The following is a 22085-nucleotide window of genomic DNA, read 5'->3' as shown; positions in this document are numbered from 1 at the left end:
TTAAATAAAAACACAAACCATAGCCAAATGCACATTTTCTTCAAGTGTTTTTATGCCTTTAAATCTCATGAAATCCCTACCATGAATGTCTAGAGTACATCTGCTACAGGTTTATGAGGAACTCTGTGTTTAATATGCACTGGAATACATCTTTAAATATAGTCAACCATGTTTAAATTGATCTAAACTTGGAATATAGTCAACCATGTCTACATTGATCTAAACTTGGAATACGTTAGTCATCCAAGCTCCCTCTCCTTATAAATGTAGCCTAACTTCTCACAAACCCGAATACCGCATTCCCCCGTCATGTAGCCTTAGCGACCAAGATCTCCTTCTGCACAAGTTATAGTAAATCTATAGACCTTTGGTAGCGACATACTACCCTAATAAAGCCCCAATATTCAATTAGATAATCTAAGTTGAACTCTTTCGAATTTTATTCAAGTTAAGCCCATTTGATCCAAGCAGATTGCTTTAGATTGGATTAACTATCTAATGAACTGGATATTAACATACTTATCCCCAATAGTTCTTTGTTCCTTTAAGTCAAAATCAATAATAACTATAACACACTGTATTCTTATGTGCTGCACATTAGATTAGGTTTCCCACAAAAGATTAAGACTTGAGTTCAATTTGCCAGTACAAAATCCAGCTAATGCGACGCTCAATTTTAGTAAAAAAAACCACAAATGCAACTAGATTTAAGACTTTTAAGAAGGAGAAGAGGTAAATTACCGTAAATAACAGTGATTACGTTGAGCAAGATGATGCTTCTAACTTTCTTGGAAGCGAGAAAAATCCTCTTCCAAAGATCGATCGGACTCCTCCGCCGCCGCCCCTTCAACGGCGTCGAACTCTTCACCGTTAAACTCAAATCTTCATCAATCTTCACCTTCTCCTTCTTCGTCTTGCTAACGACAGGAGGCTCTTCATGAAGTGAAGACGAGCACTTGACGATCAGCAACCTTTGAGTTCTTCTCTTGATTCTGATCGATTCGTTAAGATAGAAGTGAGAGATCTCGCGCTTTGGAGGTTTAGAGTGAAAGATCCATGTCGAAGAGGAGGAGGAGGAAGAAGCCATGGCCATCATAGCTTTGAGAGAGATCGAATGCTCGCCATATAAAAAGAGATGGACCCGACCCGGCAACTGTTCCCTTTCAGGTTGTGACCCGTGAGCGCGACGAGCTGGGGCCCTCCCGGGTCCCACGTAGAGTGCGAAACACGTGAACAGCAAATGCAACACACAATGGAAAATTTATTGTTGATTAAAAAGAGAAAAATAGTGATATTTTAGCTTTGACTCGAGATGAAAAAAAGCATAAAGAATGATATCTGGTTCTGTATTCTACACGAGGAACATGCACGTGTATTTTTATGAAAAATGTGGCTGTTGTGCGCTAAATAAAGCTTCTTGACAGAACCAACCTACCTCATTGCTCAGTGTAATTCAAATATCATACTCCCTTTAAAAGCACGAGTTCGGAAAAAAAATTTGATAGACAAAAATACCCCTATATAGTTTGAACTATCCTATCACTAATCAAATTCTAATTTTTAAATTGTATTTAATAATTTATTCTAATCCAAGGTAGTATATACCATCAAAATTACAGATTAATAGATTCAAATTACTGTAAAATGATATAATACTTAAAGTTTTAGGATATAAAATCTATTGTTTCAATTATAAAAACAATATCTGGTATATTATAAATAAATCCACTTACAGATTATATCACGTGTGAATGCGCACTCGAAAACCGTAGGCAGTGTAGTTAGTCTTCATAAATCCACTTACAAAGTTTTAGGATATAAATCTAATGTTTCAATTTTTAAAACAATATCAGGTATCTTATAAATAAATCCACTTACTTTTAAAAAAAGAAATCCACTTACAGATTATATCACGTGTGAATGTGCACTCGAAAACCAAAGGTTATATCATGTATACCTAGATTATGGCTGGGGGATATAATCTAACTTATTAATCAATCTCTAAATTCAAAATAAACAATGAAATACAATCCTAATCAAATTTTAATTTTTAAATTTTAAATGTTCGTACAATGAGAACTCTAATTATGACTATTATCCTTTCACATGCAACACCTCATGCCTATATAAACCAAGAAGTTACACAATTTTTATAGTAACTTCATCTCCTTCAATATGTATGTTCCTTTTTTATTTTCATGATTATTCTTTAGTAATATTGTGTACTTGATTTAATGGTGATACTTGTTTTGCACTGCAATTAGTTTTTATGGTAATTGATAAAAAAAATTGAATTTCTTCAGTTTGCATGCAGTATTTAGAGGATTAATTAAGGATTTGATTGTTGTAGGTTCTCCATCTATCAAGGTAAATCTTCGAGGATTAATTAAGGATTTGATTGTTGTAGGTTCTCCATCTATCAAGGTAAATCTTCATATTTGATATTATTTAAATTTGGGTTTATTTGATTATATATTTTATTTGATTAAATCAAAATAAAAAACAGATACCTTTTTTTAAAATTTTTTATTTAATCTTATATTTAATTATCATTTCAAATATGATATAAATCCACTTATACATGTGAAGCAAATAATCTATTAATAAAATTAACACATGGGTGTTGTAGTTAGTCTTCATAGACGTATACCAAGGCGTTGTAGTTAGTCTTCATATACGTATACCTAGATTATGAAGAGAGAGGAGGAACTCACATTACAACAATGAAATGTTACAAATATTTTAAGAATATTTAATGATGACTGTAAGTAAATTAATTCGCTCAATACTTTGATTTAACCTTACAAATATGCTAGAGCACTGAGTGTTATCTATGATATAATACTACATCCATTGAGAGAACCATCCTTCTTTTGCATGAGCAATTCATTCAAACAACAAGCAAACTCTTCCATTAATGGTTTAAATAATTATGGAAATTTTATTGTAACAATATTTTGTCAAGCAACAGTTGCTTTGGATAATCATGGATTATCTGGATTTTTATCAAATTATCAGTTTGTCATGTAATCATAAAATAAAATATCACCTTGATTCAAAATAATGTTTTGCCCACAGAATTTGCTAATGCCCTAATAGAGATCTTGGTCCAGACAGGGCCAAGCCCATAGGCGTTAAAGACAGTAATAAAGTTTTCCATATTTTTCTAGAGACTAATGCCGAGTGACAAAGCCACTATTTTTCTAATTAATTCCAAACATATAAAGATATTTGGACGCTTACACTGGTAAAACTTTTATCACTCTAAATCATATTTTTTCATTATATTCACACATGAAATAGTTCAACACATAAAATTTTATATCAAATATTGTCGTGGGATATAATCTGACTTATTAATCAATATCCGAAGGCATACCTTGGTATTATGCAACACATTCACACATATTAGGGCATTGAAATTTTGCAAATGCACTTGAACAACGAAGGCATGCCTTGATAAACATCTCTAAATTCAAAATAAATAACGAAACACAATCCTAATCAAATTCTAAGTTTTAAATTTTAAATGTTTGTACAAAGAGAACTCTAATTATGACTATTATCCAATCACATGCAACACCTCATGGCTATATATAAACCAAGAAATTACATAATTTTCATAGTAACTTCATCTCCTTCAATATGTATGTTCCTTTTTTATTTTCATGATCTCTTTCCTAATCTAAATAACCAAAAAAACTCTTTCCTAGACTAAAAGGAAATAACCAAAAAGGAACTCTTTCCTAATCTAAATAACTAAAAAAAACTCTTTCCTAATCTAAAAGGAAATAACAAAAAAGGAACTCTTTCCTAATCTAAAAGGAAATAACCAAAAAGGAACTCTTTCCTAATCAAAAAGAAAATAACCCAAAGGACTCTTTCCTAATCTGAAGTCCGATTTGACACGAGTAATACCGTCTTTCGTGTCGATTGGACATGAGTCGACTAAGTATGTCAAGTAGTCCCGCCTTTCATGTCGACTGGGATGTGTAGACTCGTCTTGTCGCCTGTCGTCTCGTCATGTCGTCTCGAGTCGTCTGCTCGACTGGACTGGACTGTTTTTCTTCTCGGCTTGTCCAAGACTTGATCTCTTGCATCAAGCTCACATCAAATAGTAAATGAGTTTTTACATTTAGAGCATAAGGCCAAATATATCATAATCTCCTTGCTCTAATTCCAAAAGAAAATAAGCATTCATACTTTTAGCTTTACTTCTATGATACAGAGAATGAGTTACAAAATCGATTGGGAATATTAGATAATGCAAATATAAGTGAAATCGTAACTAAGAGCTTGATGGATATATTGCAAGGAAACACATGTGCAAAGTTCCTTTGCAAATTGAATGATTATCAAACTTTTGAAGAATTTAAGATACTAATAAATAGTAACGTTGTACTAGATCAAGTGTTTATAACTCACCAATAGCAGATCAGGTGGCTGTAATCTGGATTGAAGAAAATAATGACAATGCACCATTTGAGAAAGAGATAGTTATCCATGCACACTTAGGAGGAAGACATCAAGTGAAACACTATTTTAGCTGTTATGATCCGCTGCAGTATCCTTTACTCTTTCCAAAAGGAGAGGTTGGATGACATCAAAATATTAAAAGAAGGGATAAAAGGGATATCAGAGCTTTCAATCAACAAAGAACTATAATAGCGACTTCAGTAGCCTTACCAACATTCACATCTGCAGAAGACATATTTAATCGAGAAAGTAAAGGTAAATTTAAATTCACAAATCTTAGTAATATTATTATATATGAACATAGCTTAACCCTCAAATTTATAGGCATCAAGACACCAAAACCTGAAAAAGTCTCATGCCGAGATTATTATTGTCATAAGCTCTAGATAAGAGACTCTCGATAATAATATGATGTTGATATGCACATAAAGCTTGAAACAACAAGACTTGATTAATTTAGAAATAAACAATCAGAAATCAGAGCAGAGTTATTCCAAAGCATCGTTAACAGTGTAGCTGCCGGGGAAACAAATACATGCCAAGTGGGGAAGAGAATAATGCTTCCATCATCATTCATAGATAATCCTAGAGACATGTGTCATAGATACATTGATGCAATGTCATTAGTACAACGATTTGAAAAGCAAGATCTTTTTATAACAATGACATGTAATCCAGAATGGGAAGAGATCACTGAGCAACTACATCTAGGTCAAACCCATAATGACAGGCCAGATCTAACCTCAAGGATATTTCGAGTAAAGTTCTAAGACTTGAAAGATCAACTCTTTAAGAATGAGATCTTTGGAAAAGTTACCGCACATGTTCACGTAATTGAGTTTCAAAAGAGGACTACCACATGCACTTGAGATCTTTGGAAAAGTTACCGCACATGTTCACGTAATTGAGTTTCAAAAGAGGACTACCACATGCACTTATCTTAATAATTCTTATTGGAGATCACTTTCAAAAGAGGACTACCACATGCACTTATCTTAATAATTCTTATTGGAGATCACAAAATCACATCATCGGATCAGTATGATAAGTATGTATCTGCAGAAATTCCAGACCCTGCCCTCTTATGATTTGTTACTCGTGTAGAGAAGTACAGCTTGCCCAATGACCAGACATTCGAAGAGCTAGAGGACATCCGTCAACTTAATCTACTTTCATTTGACTATGTGATTCCATACATTAACAGCATGAGAAATGATATTGTCGCAAAAGAAAAAACACTTAAAAATAGCATTATAAAAAGAAGATGCTACGTAAAGTCAATGAGCCAAGATGATTGGTCTATAAGTAAATTACAATGATGAAAAATGAAAGCATTGTGTTGATTTTTAATAAATTGACCGTGTGATTCCATATATTGATTTTTAAAAATATTTAAATAAAAATAATAGTAAATAAAATAATTCAATTTAACATATCTGAACTCAAGATGAATCAGACTTATTTATAGTAATAAAATAAATATAAAAAATATTTTGATATTTTATCACGTGCGCTGCATGTGCATAAAAACTAGTTCGATTAAAAAGAGGAAGTTGCGTATATATGAACAGCAGTAGGTTCTTGATTTAATGGTCGTATTTTCTTTGTTAAATAATGGTTCTCAATTGAGATATATTTATTAGTCTCCTATAATAATAAGTAGAGGATCTAGAATTTGTGGGAAAATGATGTCATTACATAGTTAATATTCTAAAATTAAATAAATTAACTTAACAGATATAAAACATTAAAAATAAAATAGAGATAATAATAGAAGCCTAGATAGAAAATATGAATTGTTTATGGTAGAAAACAATATTTTTTAGGGGGCACCAAGTTTATCTAAGGAGATTTTTTTATTAGAGTGAGGTAATTAGTTGGGTGGAATCTTGGACAAAAGTGATGTCACGTGTCATCACTTTAACTTGTGTGGATCAACCCCCGCCGATAACTATATATGCACAACTTAAATTCATTGAATTTCATATTACCTTCATTTGAAGTTATTATTTGTGTTCTTTTTTCCTTTTCTTTTTTAGTCTCTATTATACGTTAAGGTTCAGTAGAGATTAAGCTTTACATCACGCCTTGTTAATTATTATCATGCTCATCACGTTCATATCTAGATGCATCACTATAGTTTTTTATTGATAACAGAGATATTTAAGTTATTGATTTAATTCTCGCATTATGTAATATTCTCTACATTAATCTGTACATAAAACTATGATTTAGTTTTTTTAGAGAAGAATGAAACTATGAATTATCAAGTAAAATCTTTTGTGGATGTTTAAGGTGTGTCTAGCGATTGGTAAATAGAATTGTGTTTGAATTAGATTTTGTTTAACTAGGATGGAGTTGGTCCAAAAGAAAACTAAATTTGAAGTTGGAATTAAAAGAAAAGCAAAATAGTTTAATTTTGATCTAATTATTGCCAAATTAAAAACAAACTAGTTTCCTAAAGTTGCAAAACAAAACACAAAATTTTTACTACCCATGGGCTCACATCCGATTGTAGGCCGACTCTTTGCAAAGGAGCAAGCCTTTTAATTTGTTCAGCATCAGGCGAGGCCCAAATCTAAGCCCACTTAATCCCTTCCAATACCGAAGGAAAATCATCTAATTATTAGCTAACCCCACTCTCTGACTTGGGAGTTGGGACTAAACTTTGCGCCTCATGTTCATCGGCCACAAACGGAAGCTACGGAGAGCCCGAAAAATAATTTAGAAGAAATACCCCTTTTTATCAAAAATGTTTACATTATTGTTATTTGCTATTTATTTATTATTATTTCTCTTGCTTCCGCGCCCAAGAGAGAACTAGCTAATTGCAAATTACCTCTCAAAGGCAAATAGAGACAGCTATTTGCACTCGAATCGCTCTCTCCCCAAATCACCATGTTTCCACGTCAGGTGAAATCATTTCCCCAATTTAAAAAATTTCCCCTGATTTATTTCCCCAGGATTGAGACTTTAGTTGGTCTACTTAGAGATGGGTCTTTAGTAGCCCCCACAAAAAAAAGAGAAAAAAATATAGTGTGGTTTATGTAAAACCTCCTCCTTTAAAATTTTTTAGGAACGTCGAATTCCTATTAGTTAGAGAAGTTTTATTTATAAAAAATTAGATGATGGTTATTTGAATATTTTCTACATAATTTTTGTCTTCCTCTTTTGAAATATGTTGGAGATATTGACGCAGGGGCGGACCCATGCCTGTTCAAACTGGTTCAGTTGAACCACCTCATATTTATAAGTTTTCTATATATATTATACATATCTGTTATCAAACATAAGTGACTTATAGCCAAGCGGTACTAGTGTTGCCTCTATGTTCTAAGAGGTCACAGGTTCGAAACTCCCAAAGCTTTCTTAGTTTGCTATTACCAACCAAGTTCTCTACTTCATCTTCTTTCTTTTTTTTACCTCCACCTTATTTTTTGCTTCTTTTCCTTTCAATGTATCCATTTATGAAGATAAGCCAAATAATTGTTTTTATATATCTACTTTTCTCCTATTTTCTTTATTTTTGCTTCTCTAAAAATAGTTTTTTGCTTTCTTACTAATTTTTTTTTACGTCTCCAATAGTAGTACTTGAAAAAATAAAATTTGAACCACCACATGATAGGGCGTGGATCCGCCACTGTATTGACGTTTAATATTCTACTCGTTTTGTTTGGGTTGTGGTGTATCTCATGTGAATAAAATTGCATTAAGAAAATTTTTCGTCTATCTTTATACCCCCGTCGCGAACTAAAATCCTGAATTCGCCCCTGATCTTTAGGGGTTTTCCATTATACTCATTTGATGGGGGGTATAAGCTCATTCTGAGGGATTTAGGAGCTATTTTGATGTGTTAGTTGAATTTATTTACAGCAGCATCTCTTCTTGCCTTAAAATGAATATAAATGCTTGTTTTGTTAAAAAAAATTTATCTGGTTTTAACTTTTCTATTCAGTTGATCGCATAGTCACATTGCTGTTGTTGTAAAATGGTTTGATAAATGTGTGATAACATGTAGGATTAAAGAAAGCTACGGTAAGTGATTAACTGGACACTAACATGTTATGGAATTTCGGATATATATACGTGATCATCCCCCATCTAAACAAATGCCATAAGAATGAACCTTGAGCATTATTTGTCAAGGATTCATAAACAAATCCCAAGTAGCGGCGGAGCCAGGAATTTTGGCAAGGGAGGGTCAACATATAAAAAGAAGTGTGCACAATTGATTAGCACTTCTCCTTAACTAGGGGTGTCCAAAAAGCCCGCCGGCTCGGCCTCGGCCCGGAGCCCAGCTGTATTATTTATGTATAATATATGTATATATAATATATTTCTATATATGTATAATATGTGTGTGTATATATACTCTCTCTTATATATGTATAATGTATGTATGTATGTATATATATACTCTTTCTTATACTATACATGTATATATAAGTATACTCTCTCTTATATATGTATACTCTCTATTATATAAGTATATATAGGTATACACTTTCTTATATATGTATAATATATGAGTGTATATATATACTCTCTCTCTTAGTATATATGTATATATAAGTATACTCTCTCTTATATATGTATAGTCTCTCTTATATAAGTATATATATAAGTATACACTCTCTTATATATGTATAATATATGTGTGTATATATATATACTCTCTCTCTCTTAGTATATATGTATATATAAGTATTCTCTCTTATATATGTATAATATGTGTGTGTATACTCTCTCTCTTAGTATAAAGTTATAACTTATAAATATATACAATATATTTACATATAATATATGTATAATATTTACATATAATATATGTATATATAATATATATAATATATAGTTACATAATAATTTATAAGTATATACTAATACATAATTATATAAAATATAATAAATTTAAACTAATTTTTAGCATTTTTTATCCAAAAAAAAGAAAAGAAAAAAATTGAAAAAAATCCGGGTCGACCCGGAGCCCGGCCCGGTTGGGTCCGGGTCCGGGCTCCGGTTTTGCCCGGCCCGGGCCCGGATTTCCGGGCCGGGCCGGGCCGGGCCGGATGGACAGGCCTATCCTTAACAAAGAGGACCACAAACCCTTAACAAAGTAGATTAGATGATACAGGTGTATCTTCTCTTCGGAAAAGTGATCCTCATGGGAGCTTGAGGATATGTGATTTCCATGATATCTTGAGAATAATGGTGTGAAGCGACACGGCGGAGCACAGGTGGAAGCGTGGAGAGACGACGAGCAGCATATTCGAAGAATCCAGATTTCAGCTCGTGAGTCGACTCATACATATACATGAGTCGACTCACGAAACTCAACCGTTTTGTCAAAAGTTTCTGCTCGGTCGACTCATCAGTTTATGTGTCGACTCATTAGTCATGAGTCGACTCATATGCAGTTATGAGTCGACTCATCGAGGTTTCCTAGGCAGACTTGGTTTCTGCTTTGAAGGAATCCTAGTTGGGTTTGGTTTTGGTTATTTACCAGATTGCCACCACGTTGTAAACCCTATAAATAAGGACTGTTTAGGGTTCTAAACAGAATGTGAGAGGCCAAGATGTAGATCTAAAGGGTTTTAAGTCTAAGGAGATCCTAATCAAAAGGATTAGGGTTTAGATTGTGATCATCTTAGAGATCTTAGATCAGAGAGATATTCTAATCTTTGTATTAGGGTTTAGAGAGGATTGAGAGGTTGTTCTCGATTCTAGTGAGATTATGCGTGAGAGATTTGTAATAATTGATTCTTCATAATCTAGAGAAGGTATTTTCCTTCGCCATACTGAATTGTTCTTGTGTTTTAGTTGTCTTCTTCTCAACCCACCTTTTGGTAATTCCGCGACCAAATGATGCTCGCACGGCGACTCATATCAAGTTGGTATCAGAGCAATCAAATCCTGTGAAGGGGGCATCCTGTGTATGGTCTTTACTCGATCGCAATACAAGAAGCTTGGTGAGATCCTTATTTCCTTGGAAGAAGTTCATAAGATAAGGAATGATAAGATAACTGAAGGAGACAATTCAGCGAGGATTGATGCATTGGAGAAGCAGATCGAGACGATAGGTTCGACTCACACACAACTCGTCAGTCTTATCAATTGAGGTGGCAAACAAGGTGAATCTTCTTCGAAGAAAATTGTTGAGTTTGATGTCGAGAGATTAGATTCAGATTCCGACGAGGAGGAGGAGACCGTTAAGGCTGCATTGCATCAAGGGGGTAAGAATTCTTATCATAACCTGAAGATTGACTTCAAGGTGGAGATTCCTGTTTATGATGGGAGTGTTGACGTCGAGAGGCTTAATGACTGGATCGAGCGGATGGAGACGTATTTTACTCTTTATGGCTATTCATCAAAAGAGAAGATAGTGTTCGCGACTTTGAAGCTTTCAGGGCACGCGTTGACATGGTGGAAATCCTACTGCAAGCAGAAGAAGAAGACGGTGTCGTGGAACAAGTTCAAGGAGTTACTGAGGAAGCAGTTCTACCCGATGAGATTCCTTAAAGAGCGTTAGTATAAGTGGTACGGCTTGCGCCAAAGGGTCAATCAAACCATTCAAGAATACACCACGGAGTTCCAGCAGCAGGCGATGGTCCTCAACATTATGACAGAGGAATATTCTGTGTTTATGAAGTATATGACGGGATTGAGCGATTACATCCGAAAGGAGATGAAGCTATTCACGGTGGAATCAATTGAAGAGGCGAGCGTGAAGGCTATTGCCCTTGAGGACAAGCAAAAAAAGGGCAATGAGGCTAAGGGAGACTCCAAACAGACAGGAGGCGAGTCTAGTAGTTCTCGATCTAAGGAGGAGAAGAAGAAGGGTGATCCAGAGAAAGCAGTGCTGATTTGTAGTCACTGTGAGAAGACATGACACACAGCTGATCGGTGTTGGGAGAAGTATTCTCATCTCAAGCCAAGAGGGTTGAAGAAGAAAGAGGAGAAAAAGGTATATATGATAGCTTAAGGTCCGAAAGAAATCCCGGGGATGACAGAGCCCAACAGCAGTCTCAACCTTATAGCGGGGAAGTAGACCACGAAAGAGGACGACGACCTGAGAGAGCAACTCTTTGTTCTTAAGTTGCAGGTGAAGACCAGTTTGGTTAATGCCATTGTTGATTCGGGTAGCGAGAAGAATTTGATATCCTAGGCATTGGTTCAGAAGCTGAGTCTGAAGACAGTCAAGCATCCGAAGCCATATCCATTGGGGTGGATTCAGAAGGAGGAGAAACTGAGTGTAGTTGATTAATGCACTATCAGATTTACGCTCCACGAGTCGTATATTAACGAGGTCACGTGCGGCGTCGTTCCATTGGATGTTTGTCAGATTATACTGGGCAATCCGTACTTATGGGATAAATATGCGATCTATGAGAGACGGGCTCAGAAATACACCTTCACTAAGGATGGTAAAAAGTTCATATTTCGTTTGGCATCTCTTCCGAGGGAGACAAGCTTGGGGACGGTGATGCGAGCGAAGAGACTAGTGAATGCAAGCAAGAAGTTTGTCTCGTTGTGCATTAGACTTCCAGAAAAGCCATCGACGAAGGATTGCAACTTAGAGCGAACGGTGACTATGACGAGACGCGGGACGAATGAGTTGTTTTTGATCGGACGTCGAGACCGGATTCCTAGCAAGGCCAGGTGGTACAGAAAAGATGGAGGGGCTCGAGAGTTTCCTTAGCAAAAGGTCTAACTTGAACATGACTTCAAGTTTCTAAAGAGGGGATCCATGATACGGGTGTATCTTCTTTTCAGAAAAGCGATCCTCATGGGAGCTTAAGGATAGGTGATTCTCATGATATCTTAAGAATAGTGGTGTGAAGCGACACGATGGAGCACGGGTGGAAGCATGGAACGAGACGACGAGCAGCAAATTCGAAGAATCCAGATTTCAGCTCGTCAGTTAACTCATACATGTACATGAGTCGACTCATCAGGTTGAGTCGACTCATGCCTGTCATGAGTCGACTCACGAAACCCAGCCGTTTTGTCAAAAGTTTCTGCTCGGTCGACTCATCAGTTTTTGAGTCGACTCATTAGTCATGAGTCGACTCATATGCAGTCATGAGTCGACTCATCGAGGTTTCCTGGGCAGACTTGGTTTCTGTTTTGAAGGAATCCTAGTTGGGTTTGGTTTTGGTTATTTACCAGATTGCCACCATGTTGTAAACCCTATAAATAGGGACTGTTTAGGGTTCTAAACAGGAGGTGAGAGGCCAAGATGTAGATCTAAAGGGTTTTAGGTCTAAGGTGATCCTAATCAAAAGGATTAGGCTTTAGATTGTGATCATCTTAGAGATCTTAGAGATCTTAGATCAGAGAGATATTCTAATCTTTGTATTAGGATTTAGAGAGGATTGAGAGGTTGTTCTTGATTCTAGTGAGATTGTGAGGGAGAGATTTGTAATAATTGATTCTTCATACTCTAGAGAATGTATTTTCCTTCGCCATACTGAATTGTTCTTGTGTTTTAATTGTCTTCTTCTTAACCCACCTTTTGGTAATTCCGCGATCAAAGGGTGTTCGCACGACGACTCGTATCATTAGAACCCCAAATTGCAAACTCAGTTCATCAACAAACAAGAATACCAAACTCAAACTCAAGAGCCATATCATCTATTAATTAAAAACATCAAGTAGAAGGGCTATTACAAGTAGGAAGCTACTTAACTATCTACCAGATTCGAAAGAGGAACTATGAATCTAATACCATGATAACGAGAATAAACCTCAACCACAACAACTATGAATGCAAGAAGAACAACTATCTACTATGTTATCCTACCTACGCAAATACATGAAAATGGATGAAACAACGCACATTGTTTTTCCTATAGAAGAGAAAACTGATCAGAGGGGCTTATGCATGGGACTAAGATAGTTTACGCACACGGCCCAAATAATGATATTTGGCCCATATGCAAAATAGCCTCGCATCCACAGTAGCCTAACACGACCATCTCAAAAAACCTTGGGTCTGTGGAGGTGTATCATTTGTTTTTAAATTCCAAGGGGGGACCAGGGCCCGTTGGGTCCTATATGGATCCGCCCGTCACCCACACGTAGGGGTGTCCAAAAAGCCCGCCGGAGCCCGGCCCAGCCCGACCTCGACCCGGAAACCCGGGCCAAGTTCGGGCTTCAGGTCGGCCCCGGGCCGGCTCTTTGGTGCCGGCCCGGGCCCAACCCGGCCCGAAATAATAATTTTTTTATATTTTTTTTATGTTTTATATTTTTTTATGTTAGTATTCAACCCGTGCTCTTTGAACCTTATTTTTGTGTGCAACTTTTCCTCATCTCATATTATTTATTTTTGTACGATAAATTTATCTTAAACATACTTATGAATATTATAACAACTTACTTAACATAGATAGGTATTTGTGGACATTATAACAACCTACTTCAGTTTAACTCAGATGGACAAATAAAAAAGAGTGATAAATAATTGGGCTCTGATAAAGAGATATCATATTGACTCACAAAAATACTGGATTAATTTAACATGATAGGTTTTAGAGAATATTAATTTGCTAATAGACTTACATTGATGACAACCTCTCGGACTCTGAGATCTTGATCAGTACTTTGAAAACACGATGTTGCACTGCCGAATAGATACATAGTAAGGCAATTAGTTTATAGATACTGAGATTATTCCATTTCCTTTAAAGTACATTTGAAAATTGCAGAAATATTGTTATCCATTAGTGCCATTATCCTCTAACTAAATTGTATTGTTTCTTTTGACATTCCCAAGGTGGTCTTTCGGGAGAAGGGGACAGGGCGAAGACTTGGGACTGGGACATGGCGTAGTGGACTGTGGTACCTGGACCGCGAAGGGATGGACTCAGCGCTAACATCTGTAGTTGAGAGGACGGGAACAGGAGGAGCTAAAATGTGTGCAAAAGATGAATTGATGCTCTATCATCAATGAATGGGACACCCGTCATTCGAAATTTTGGGGAAAATGTATCCAACTCTGTTTGAAAAAGTAAATAAGCAAAAACTTCAGTGTGATGCTTGTGAGTTTGGGAAGCTTACTAGAAGCTCCTATGTTAGTTTGGGGAGTAGAAGTTCTTATAAGTTTGAAGTAATACACTCTGATGTATGGGGACCCTGCCCAGTAAACTCTATAAATGGATGTAAGTTTTTTGTTATATTTATTGATTGTTTCTCTAGAGTCACTTGGGTGTATCTCATAAAAAACAAAAGTGATGTAGTAGGTTGTTTCAAGGATTTTCACAAGCACATCCAGACTCAGTATTGTGCAGTAGTAAAGGTGTTGAGGTCGGATAATGGGACAGAGTATACCAACAGAACACTTGGGGAGTATCTGTCAGCTCAGGGGATTCTACACCAGACTACATGCCCATACACCCCAGCTCAGAATAGGGTAGTAGAGAGAAAGAACAGACATATCCTAGAAGTTGCTAGGAGCATGATGATGACGATGAATGTCCCAAAGATGTTGTGGGGACAACAGTCTTGACTGCTGCTCACTTAATCAACAGGATGCCTTTGAGTGTGTTTGAGTGGAAGTCACCCCGTAAGACACTAAAGGGAGATAACGGGGGGGGGGGGTATTTGGCTGTGTGTGCTTTGTGAAGGACAACAGACCATCGGTTGGGAAACTAGACCCTAGGGCTGTGAAGTGTATATTTGTGGGATACAATGGCACACAGAAAGGGTATGTCTGCTGGAGCCCGGTGGAGAAAAGGCTGTTTATTAGCATGGATGTGCGGTTTCGGGAGCTCGAGCCATACTACACACTGGGGGTTACTTCACCGTTTGGAGACTTGTCCGATACTGGAGGTATGAGGCGAGAGGGGGAGAATGATGAGAGCTCAAGGGGGTTAATCCCAATTTCGATTTCGTACTCAAAGGAGGAGGATGAAGACGAAGGGAAGGAGGAGGAGACAAGAGGTGTTAGGCCTACAGCTCAGGGGGAGTTACTTACATACAGTAGGAGGGGTAAGGAACCAGAGATGCCTACAGTGCCAGTGCCTAGTCCCTCGTCCAGCTCTACTCCAACTCCTGAGACACCTACACTACCCTCCACTTCAGGTAATAGTCCCTCGTCCAGCTCTACTCCAACTCCTGAGACACCTACACTACCCTCCACTTCAGGTAATATCATTCATACTCCTACCCCGTTTCCCACTTCAATGTTAGTAAGGAGGACTACTCGCAGTAATGCGGGAAATCCTCCTGAGAGATATGGTTGGGATCTAGCTCAATTTGTTTCCTATTCTCACATATCCCCTTCACATGGAGCATTCATTGCATCATTAGATTCTGTTATTATACCTAACAACTGGCAGGAGGCTAAGAAGGACCCAAAGTGGAAGGCAGCTATGCATGAGGAGCTGGGGGCTCTTGAAAAGAACCACATGTGGGAATTAGCGACATTGCCAGCAGGGAAAAGAGCAGTAGGATGTAAGTGGGTGTTTGCCGTGAAGCAGAATCCAAAAGGGAAGGTTGAACGATACAAGGCACGACTGGTGGTAAAATGGTACAGCCAGATATACGGCATTGACTATGATGAAACTTTTGCACCAGTGGCGAAGATGAGTACTGTTCGGACGTTGATTTCTTTGGCAGCAAATGGTGGATGAGAACTACACCAACTGGATGTGAAGAATGCATTTCTACATGGAGATCTAGTGGAAGAGGTGTATATGGAGATACCACCTGGATGTGGCACAGGACAGACAATAGGTAAGGTCTGCAGGCTGAAGAAGTCTTTGTATGGGCTGAAGCAGTCCCCTCGAGCATGGTTTGACAAGTTCAGGAGAGCCATGGTTAGTATGAGATATAGACAGATTAATGCTGACCATACTGTATTCTTTAGAAGAAGTGGGGGTCACATCACTATGTTGGCAGTGTATGTGGACGACATGATCATCTCTGGAGATGATGAGAAGGAGATTGCTCAGCTCAAGGTGAGATTGAGCAAAGAATTCGAAGTGAAGGATCTGGGTCAGCTTAAATACTTTCTTGGGATAGAGATAGCTCATGGACCTAAGGGGATTGTTCTCTCCCAGATGAAGTATGCACAGGATCTTCTTACAGAAACGGGGATGTTGGGGTGCAAGCCTACTGCTACACCGATTGATCAGAGTCTCAGGCTTGTAAGAACAAATTGATCAACATAACTTTTAATTGCTATTAATTGGGATTAGATTAGCATAAGACCCTAATCACCCGCCCTCTAGGGTCTAACAATTAGTATCAGAGCTTGGTGCTCTTTGATCTTTGATTTAAGGACTAACCGCCCTGAGTTAAAGATCCAAGTTATTGTATTAAGTGCTAATCTAATTTTACAGAAACGGGGATGTTGGGGTGCAAGCCTACTGCTACACCGATTGATCAGAGTCTCAGGCTGAGTGCTAAGGCAGGAGAACCAGTTGATAGTGAGAGATATTAGAGATTGGTGGGCAGGCTAATCTACCTGAGTCACACACGTCCAGCCATCTCATTTGTAGTAAGCGTGGTGAGCCACTACATGCATGACCCGAGGAAGGGTCATATGGATGCAGTATACTAGATACTGAGATATTTGAAGGGAGCCCCTGGCAAAGGACTAAGATTCAAGAGGAGTGGCCATGTGAACATTGAGGGCTACTGTGACTCATATTGGGCTAGTTATGGAGATGATCGGAGGTCTACCTCAGGGTATTGCATATTTGTAGGAAGCAACTTAGTCTCCTGGAAAAGCAAGAAGCAATCTGTGGTGGCGAGATCAACAGCTGAAGCAGAGTACAGAGTCATGGCCTTGGGAGTTGCGGAGTTGATGTGGCTGAAGAGCATGCTGGTAGAGCTGAATCTTGACCAAGGGGCCAAGATGAGTTTGTGGTGCGACAACAAGTCAGCTATTAGCATCGCCAACAACCCAGTTCAGCATGACAGAATGAAGCACATTGAGATTGATAGATTCTTCATCAAAGAGAAGCTGAACAGTGGGCTACTAGAGTTAGGTCATGTTCCAACTAAGGAGCAGGCTGCAGACTGCTTAACTAAAGAACTTAGCTCAGTAGATCTAGCCAGAGGGTGTGACAAGATGGGCTTAGTAGATATCTTTCGCCCATCTTGAGGAGGAGTGTTGAGAAGCTAATGTAATTGAGGGATATTAGAAGGCTTATATGTAAATGTGTGTAAGGCTATATAAGCCAAACTATTCTATCAATAGAAAGGATCCTTTTGAGCCCTAACCTTTGAATAGGTTCAAAGTCAAGCCCACAACAAGCTACAGCGAAGATCACCTGATGATTAAAGCGAACATCGCCAAGCAACTCACATCGACCCAACCAGGTCAGACACGGGGTAACCCCACAACACGCCTCACATCAAGTCGAAAGGCGTCATCAGTCGACCAAGCTAGAGTCGAATTTTGAGCTAAATTCGAACTTGTAGGCAAAGTTTGTTAACTAACAAACTTCACCCACATGGACTAAATCACCCACGTTCGAAGCAATTTTCGCCCACGACTGAAGCGACTGTCGCCCACGTCTTCAGCGAACTTCGCCCAGCCCACAAAATTCGCCCAAATAGTCGTGTTTCAGAGCTACTTTTGGGGATAACCGCTCCCTACTAACTTCTACTTTAATGGTCATTTAGTCCACAATTAAGGGGACCATTAACTCACTCTTTTAGCCTATAAAAGGAGAGGAAATCATCTACAACACATGAGACTCACACAAGAATTCCATCGGCCTAGTTGTTCAAAGTACAAACACAGTATCATCCCTTCTGTGTGGTCTATCAGGAATAGTCCTTGGCTTAACCTTAGAAGCTTCGTGCCTCGCCAACTCAGGCAGCACCAAACCATTACTCTATGTCAACATCTGCTTAAGATCATAAACACATCAGTAACCTGAAACATAAGAAAAGTCGTCGCAACTCCAGTTTTTCCAGCTCTCTCATTTCCCCCACATCCTATTGAGTATACATATCAATACTAGTTGACATCTCATAGTTTATAACATGAGCAACATCTGGATATCAATGTCACAACAACGGTAGCCACTTTTGTTGATAAACCCTTCAAGACTTCTCTCTCTCTGCTCTTCAGATTTTCCACCATGTAATGTTGTAACCCTATAACCCGCCCTGTCCAAATCCTTGGCCCAATCATCTACAGATTTCTTTGTGTTGCAGAACACAATGGTTGTCTTATCACCAAGATCAGTAAGAAATCTCTGAAGACGCGAGAATTTCTCATATTCTTTCAGCATGATCACATTTTTGGTGATGAGATCTGTAGTTTTTTCAGTAGTGTTAATTAAAACCACAACAGGTTTCCTTAGGCACTTTCTTGTGAGCCTCTCAACAGCTGGTGGCATTGTCGCACTGAACATATAAGTAGTTCGATAAATCCTTTTTTCATCAAGCTCTTCATCCTCATTCTCAGGCTTCAAGTTGCATGAAGACATGACATCTAAAACACCAACCAACTGTGGATCAAAACCCATATCAATCATTCTATCAGCTTCATCGTGAACAACATAGTTGCATTGATTAAGAACAACATATCCTCTCTCCAAGCAATCAAGCAGCCTTCCTGGTGTAGCAATCACAATTTCGCACCCTTGTGTAATCTTAAACCCTTGATCCTCAGTAGACTGATCACCAACAATCGAAACAACTTTAATCCCCAACTAATGTGCAAACTTCACAGTCTCATCCTCAATCTGCTAAGCTAATTCTCTTGTTAGTGCCATAACAACAGTGTAAAGCCCTTCAGCTGCATTCTCTTCACTCATCGGTGGAAGCCTATTTATATAAGCAAGCACTGGAAGCACACATGCTGTAGCTTTTCTTGACCCAGTTTCTGCAATTCTAATCACATCTCTTTGCTGCAATCCCAGAGGAATTGCTGCCATTTGAATCGGTGATGGGGGCTTATACCCAGCTTTCTCAACTACCATTAAGAAGCTCAGTGCCAAGTTTACCCTCAGCCCAGTTCCTCATTGGCCTGGGAAGCTTCGTACCCTTGTACAAAATGTTTCTCTAAAAATTCTCCAATCTCATTCAGTCATTTCTTCGAGCTTCTTCTCTGACCAATGTCTATCGACTCTCATAGCAAAAATATCACAAAGATCAGCAGCTGCTTCCTTTTCCCTTCGAGCTGCAGCTTCTTCAGCCCTATCGTCCAATCTAACCTCTTTCTTTCACATGTCAGCCTCTTTCTCGTGCATCACCGCCTGCTTCTTCTGCTCCCGTCGATCGATTCCAGTGAGAAACCCTCGGCCTAACAAGGGACGAGCTTTGTGAGGGTTTTGAATTGTCTCTAGAAGTGTCCTCAGTATTCTCCCAATCAAAAGAAAATCGAAACTTTTTGCTAGGCCTTATGACTCTCTGCTTAGGTTTCTTCGATCCGAGGTATTGCTCTTTGGTGGCCTCCAGTTGTTTTTTTCTCGTTCACGCTCTACTTGGTTCTCAACCCTCGCTCGATCACGTTGTTAGTTTGGGGGTGGATACCAACCTCTGTCAGCGAGTAGCTCCGGCGAGTGAGGGCGTTGACTCAGGTGATGAGGTCGACGGCGAGGCTAGATGAGCTCGAGCCCTTCGCACAGGAGTCCCGACCTTGGCGTTTGGTGTTTTTTGGAAATCCCGACCCTGACGTTTGTGGGGGAGAGGCGCTCCGACCTTAGCGTCCAAGCGGGACGCTCGCATCGCTGGAGACTCCGAGCGACAGGCTGTCGCCAGCCTGTCGTGTTCCCTTATTAAAGCAACCCCCGATGCCCTAGCTCATGTGCCCTTTTTCCCTAATCTTCCTGGCGGCGATTTTTTTCTTTCGTCCCCTTCTTTTCTCCAGCACTTGGGATTTGAGATCTTGAGGGGGGATTTAAGAAGAGAGAGAAAGAAATTAATTAGGGTTCTTTATTCCCTTTGAAAGGGGTATTCTCAAGAGAGAATTGAAAGAGATTATTCCCTTTAATTATTAACACTGTAGCTACAGTGTTTATTTATGAGAGATCTCAGTTTAGGATCTGCTCTTGATTTGTAATTTCTTGTTAGATTAATAAGAAATTTACTGTGTGGCTCCCGAGGACGTAGGCAGTTGTTGAACCTCGTAAATATTGTGTACTTTTCTCTATACCGCATTTCTGCTATTTTAGGGGTTTTACATAGCCCCAGCGGGTAGTATTCCCAACAACTGGTATCAGAGCGTGAAACGATCTAGAGGAAGTCAGATTCAAGTTGGAGCCATGGCCACAGATGAAGGAAAAATAAGACTTGAGAAGTTTGATGGAACAGATTTTGGATTTTGGAAAATACAGATAGAGGATTATCTGTATCAGAAAAATCTATATCAACCACTATCGGGGAAGAAGCCAGATTCTATGAAGGCAGATGAGTGGAACCTTCTAGATAGATAAGCCCTCGGAGTTATCAGATTGAAGTTGACTCGCAATGTTGCATTCAACATAGCGAAGGAGAAGACCACGGCGGGTCTTATGGCAACACTCTCAAACATGTATGAGAAACCATCAGCCGCAAATAAAGTTCATTTGATGCGGCGGTTATTCAATCTGAAAATGGCGGAAGGCACGTCAGTAGCACAACACCTCAATGAACTTAATACGGTTACAACCCAATTGAGTTCAGTTGAGATTGAGTTTGATGAGGAAGTTCGGGCGTTGATACTTTTGTCTTCCCTACCAGAAAGCTGGAACGCTACAGTCATGGCAGTGAGTAGTTCGTCAGGAAACAACAAGTTGAAGTTCGATGACATTCGTGATCTGGTTCTCAGTGAGGAGATTCGACGGAGAGAATCGGGTGAAGGTACAACCTCTTCAGTATTGCATACAGAATCAAGAGGTAGAAATTCAACCAGAGGAAATGGACGGGGCAAATCAAACTATAGAGGTAGATCAAAGGACAGGAGGTCCAAGTCAAGGAATCCAAGTAACAGCTCGAAGGCTATCGAGTGTTGGAATTATGGAAAGACCGGACATTACAAGAATCCGTGCAAGAGTGCGCAGAAGGAGAAGGAGGCGAAGGCAGAGGTGAATGTCACCTCCACCTCAGGAGGAAACGACGCATTGATATGCTCTTTGGAGAGCAAGGAGGAATCTTGGGTGTTAGATTTAGGAGCGTCGTTCCATGCTACTTATCAGAAAGAATTTTTTGAGAAGTATACCCCCGGAAATCTTGGATACGTATACCTTGGTGATGATCAAATGTGTGCTATTGTGGGCAAAGGAGTGGTGAAAATTAAGTTGAATGGGTCAGTATGGGAGCTGAAGGATGTCAGACATATTCCTGACCTGAGAAAGAACTTAATATCCATAGGCCAGTTGGCTGGCGAAGGATACACCACGACCTTTCATGGAGATGATTAGAAGATCTCAAAGGGCGTAATGATGATTGCCCAAGGCAAGAAGACTGGTACCCTATATATGACAGCAGGTGCACGTTGTTTGATCTCAGTTACAGCAGGTAATGAGACTTCAAAGTTGTGGCACCAGAGACTCGGTCATATGAGTGAAAAGGGGATGAAGATCATGCACAAAAAGGGAAAACTCCCAGGACTGCAGTCAATGGAGATGGATATGTGTGAAGAATGCATACTCGGAAAGCAGAAG

The 22085-nt window shown here is 38.8% G+C and overlaps 1 protein-coding gene and 1 pseudogene across 1 annotated transcript in view; both read right to left on the bottom strand.

The window, feature by feature from the left end:
- The window catches only part of LOC109833673, a 6224-nt gene extending 5114 nt beyond the window's left edge, over positions 1–1110 (bottom strand). Inside the window, exon 1 of the mRNA XM_020401426.1 lies at positions 742–1110. Coding sequence (XP_020257015.1) covers positions 742–1096 — 355 coding nt within the window. The 5' untranslated portion in view covers positions 1097–1110. The remainder of the gene's footprint in view (positions 1–741) is intronic.
- On the bottom strand, positions 18216–20601 carry LOC109834901 (annotated as a pseudogene).

This window comes from Asparagus officinalis, chromosome 3 (genome assembly GCF_001876935.1).
Source record: "Asparagus officinalis chromosome 3, Aspof.V1, whole genome shotgun sequence".
In the NCBI taxonomy this organism is placed as follows: Eukaryota; Viridiplantae; Streptophyta; class Magnoliopsida; order Asparagales; family Asparagaceae; genus Asparagus; species Asparagus officinalis.
This window is presented reverse-complemented; position numbering and strand designations above follow the sequence as displayed.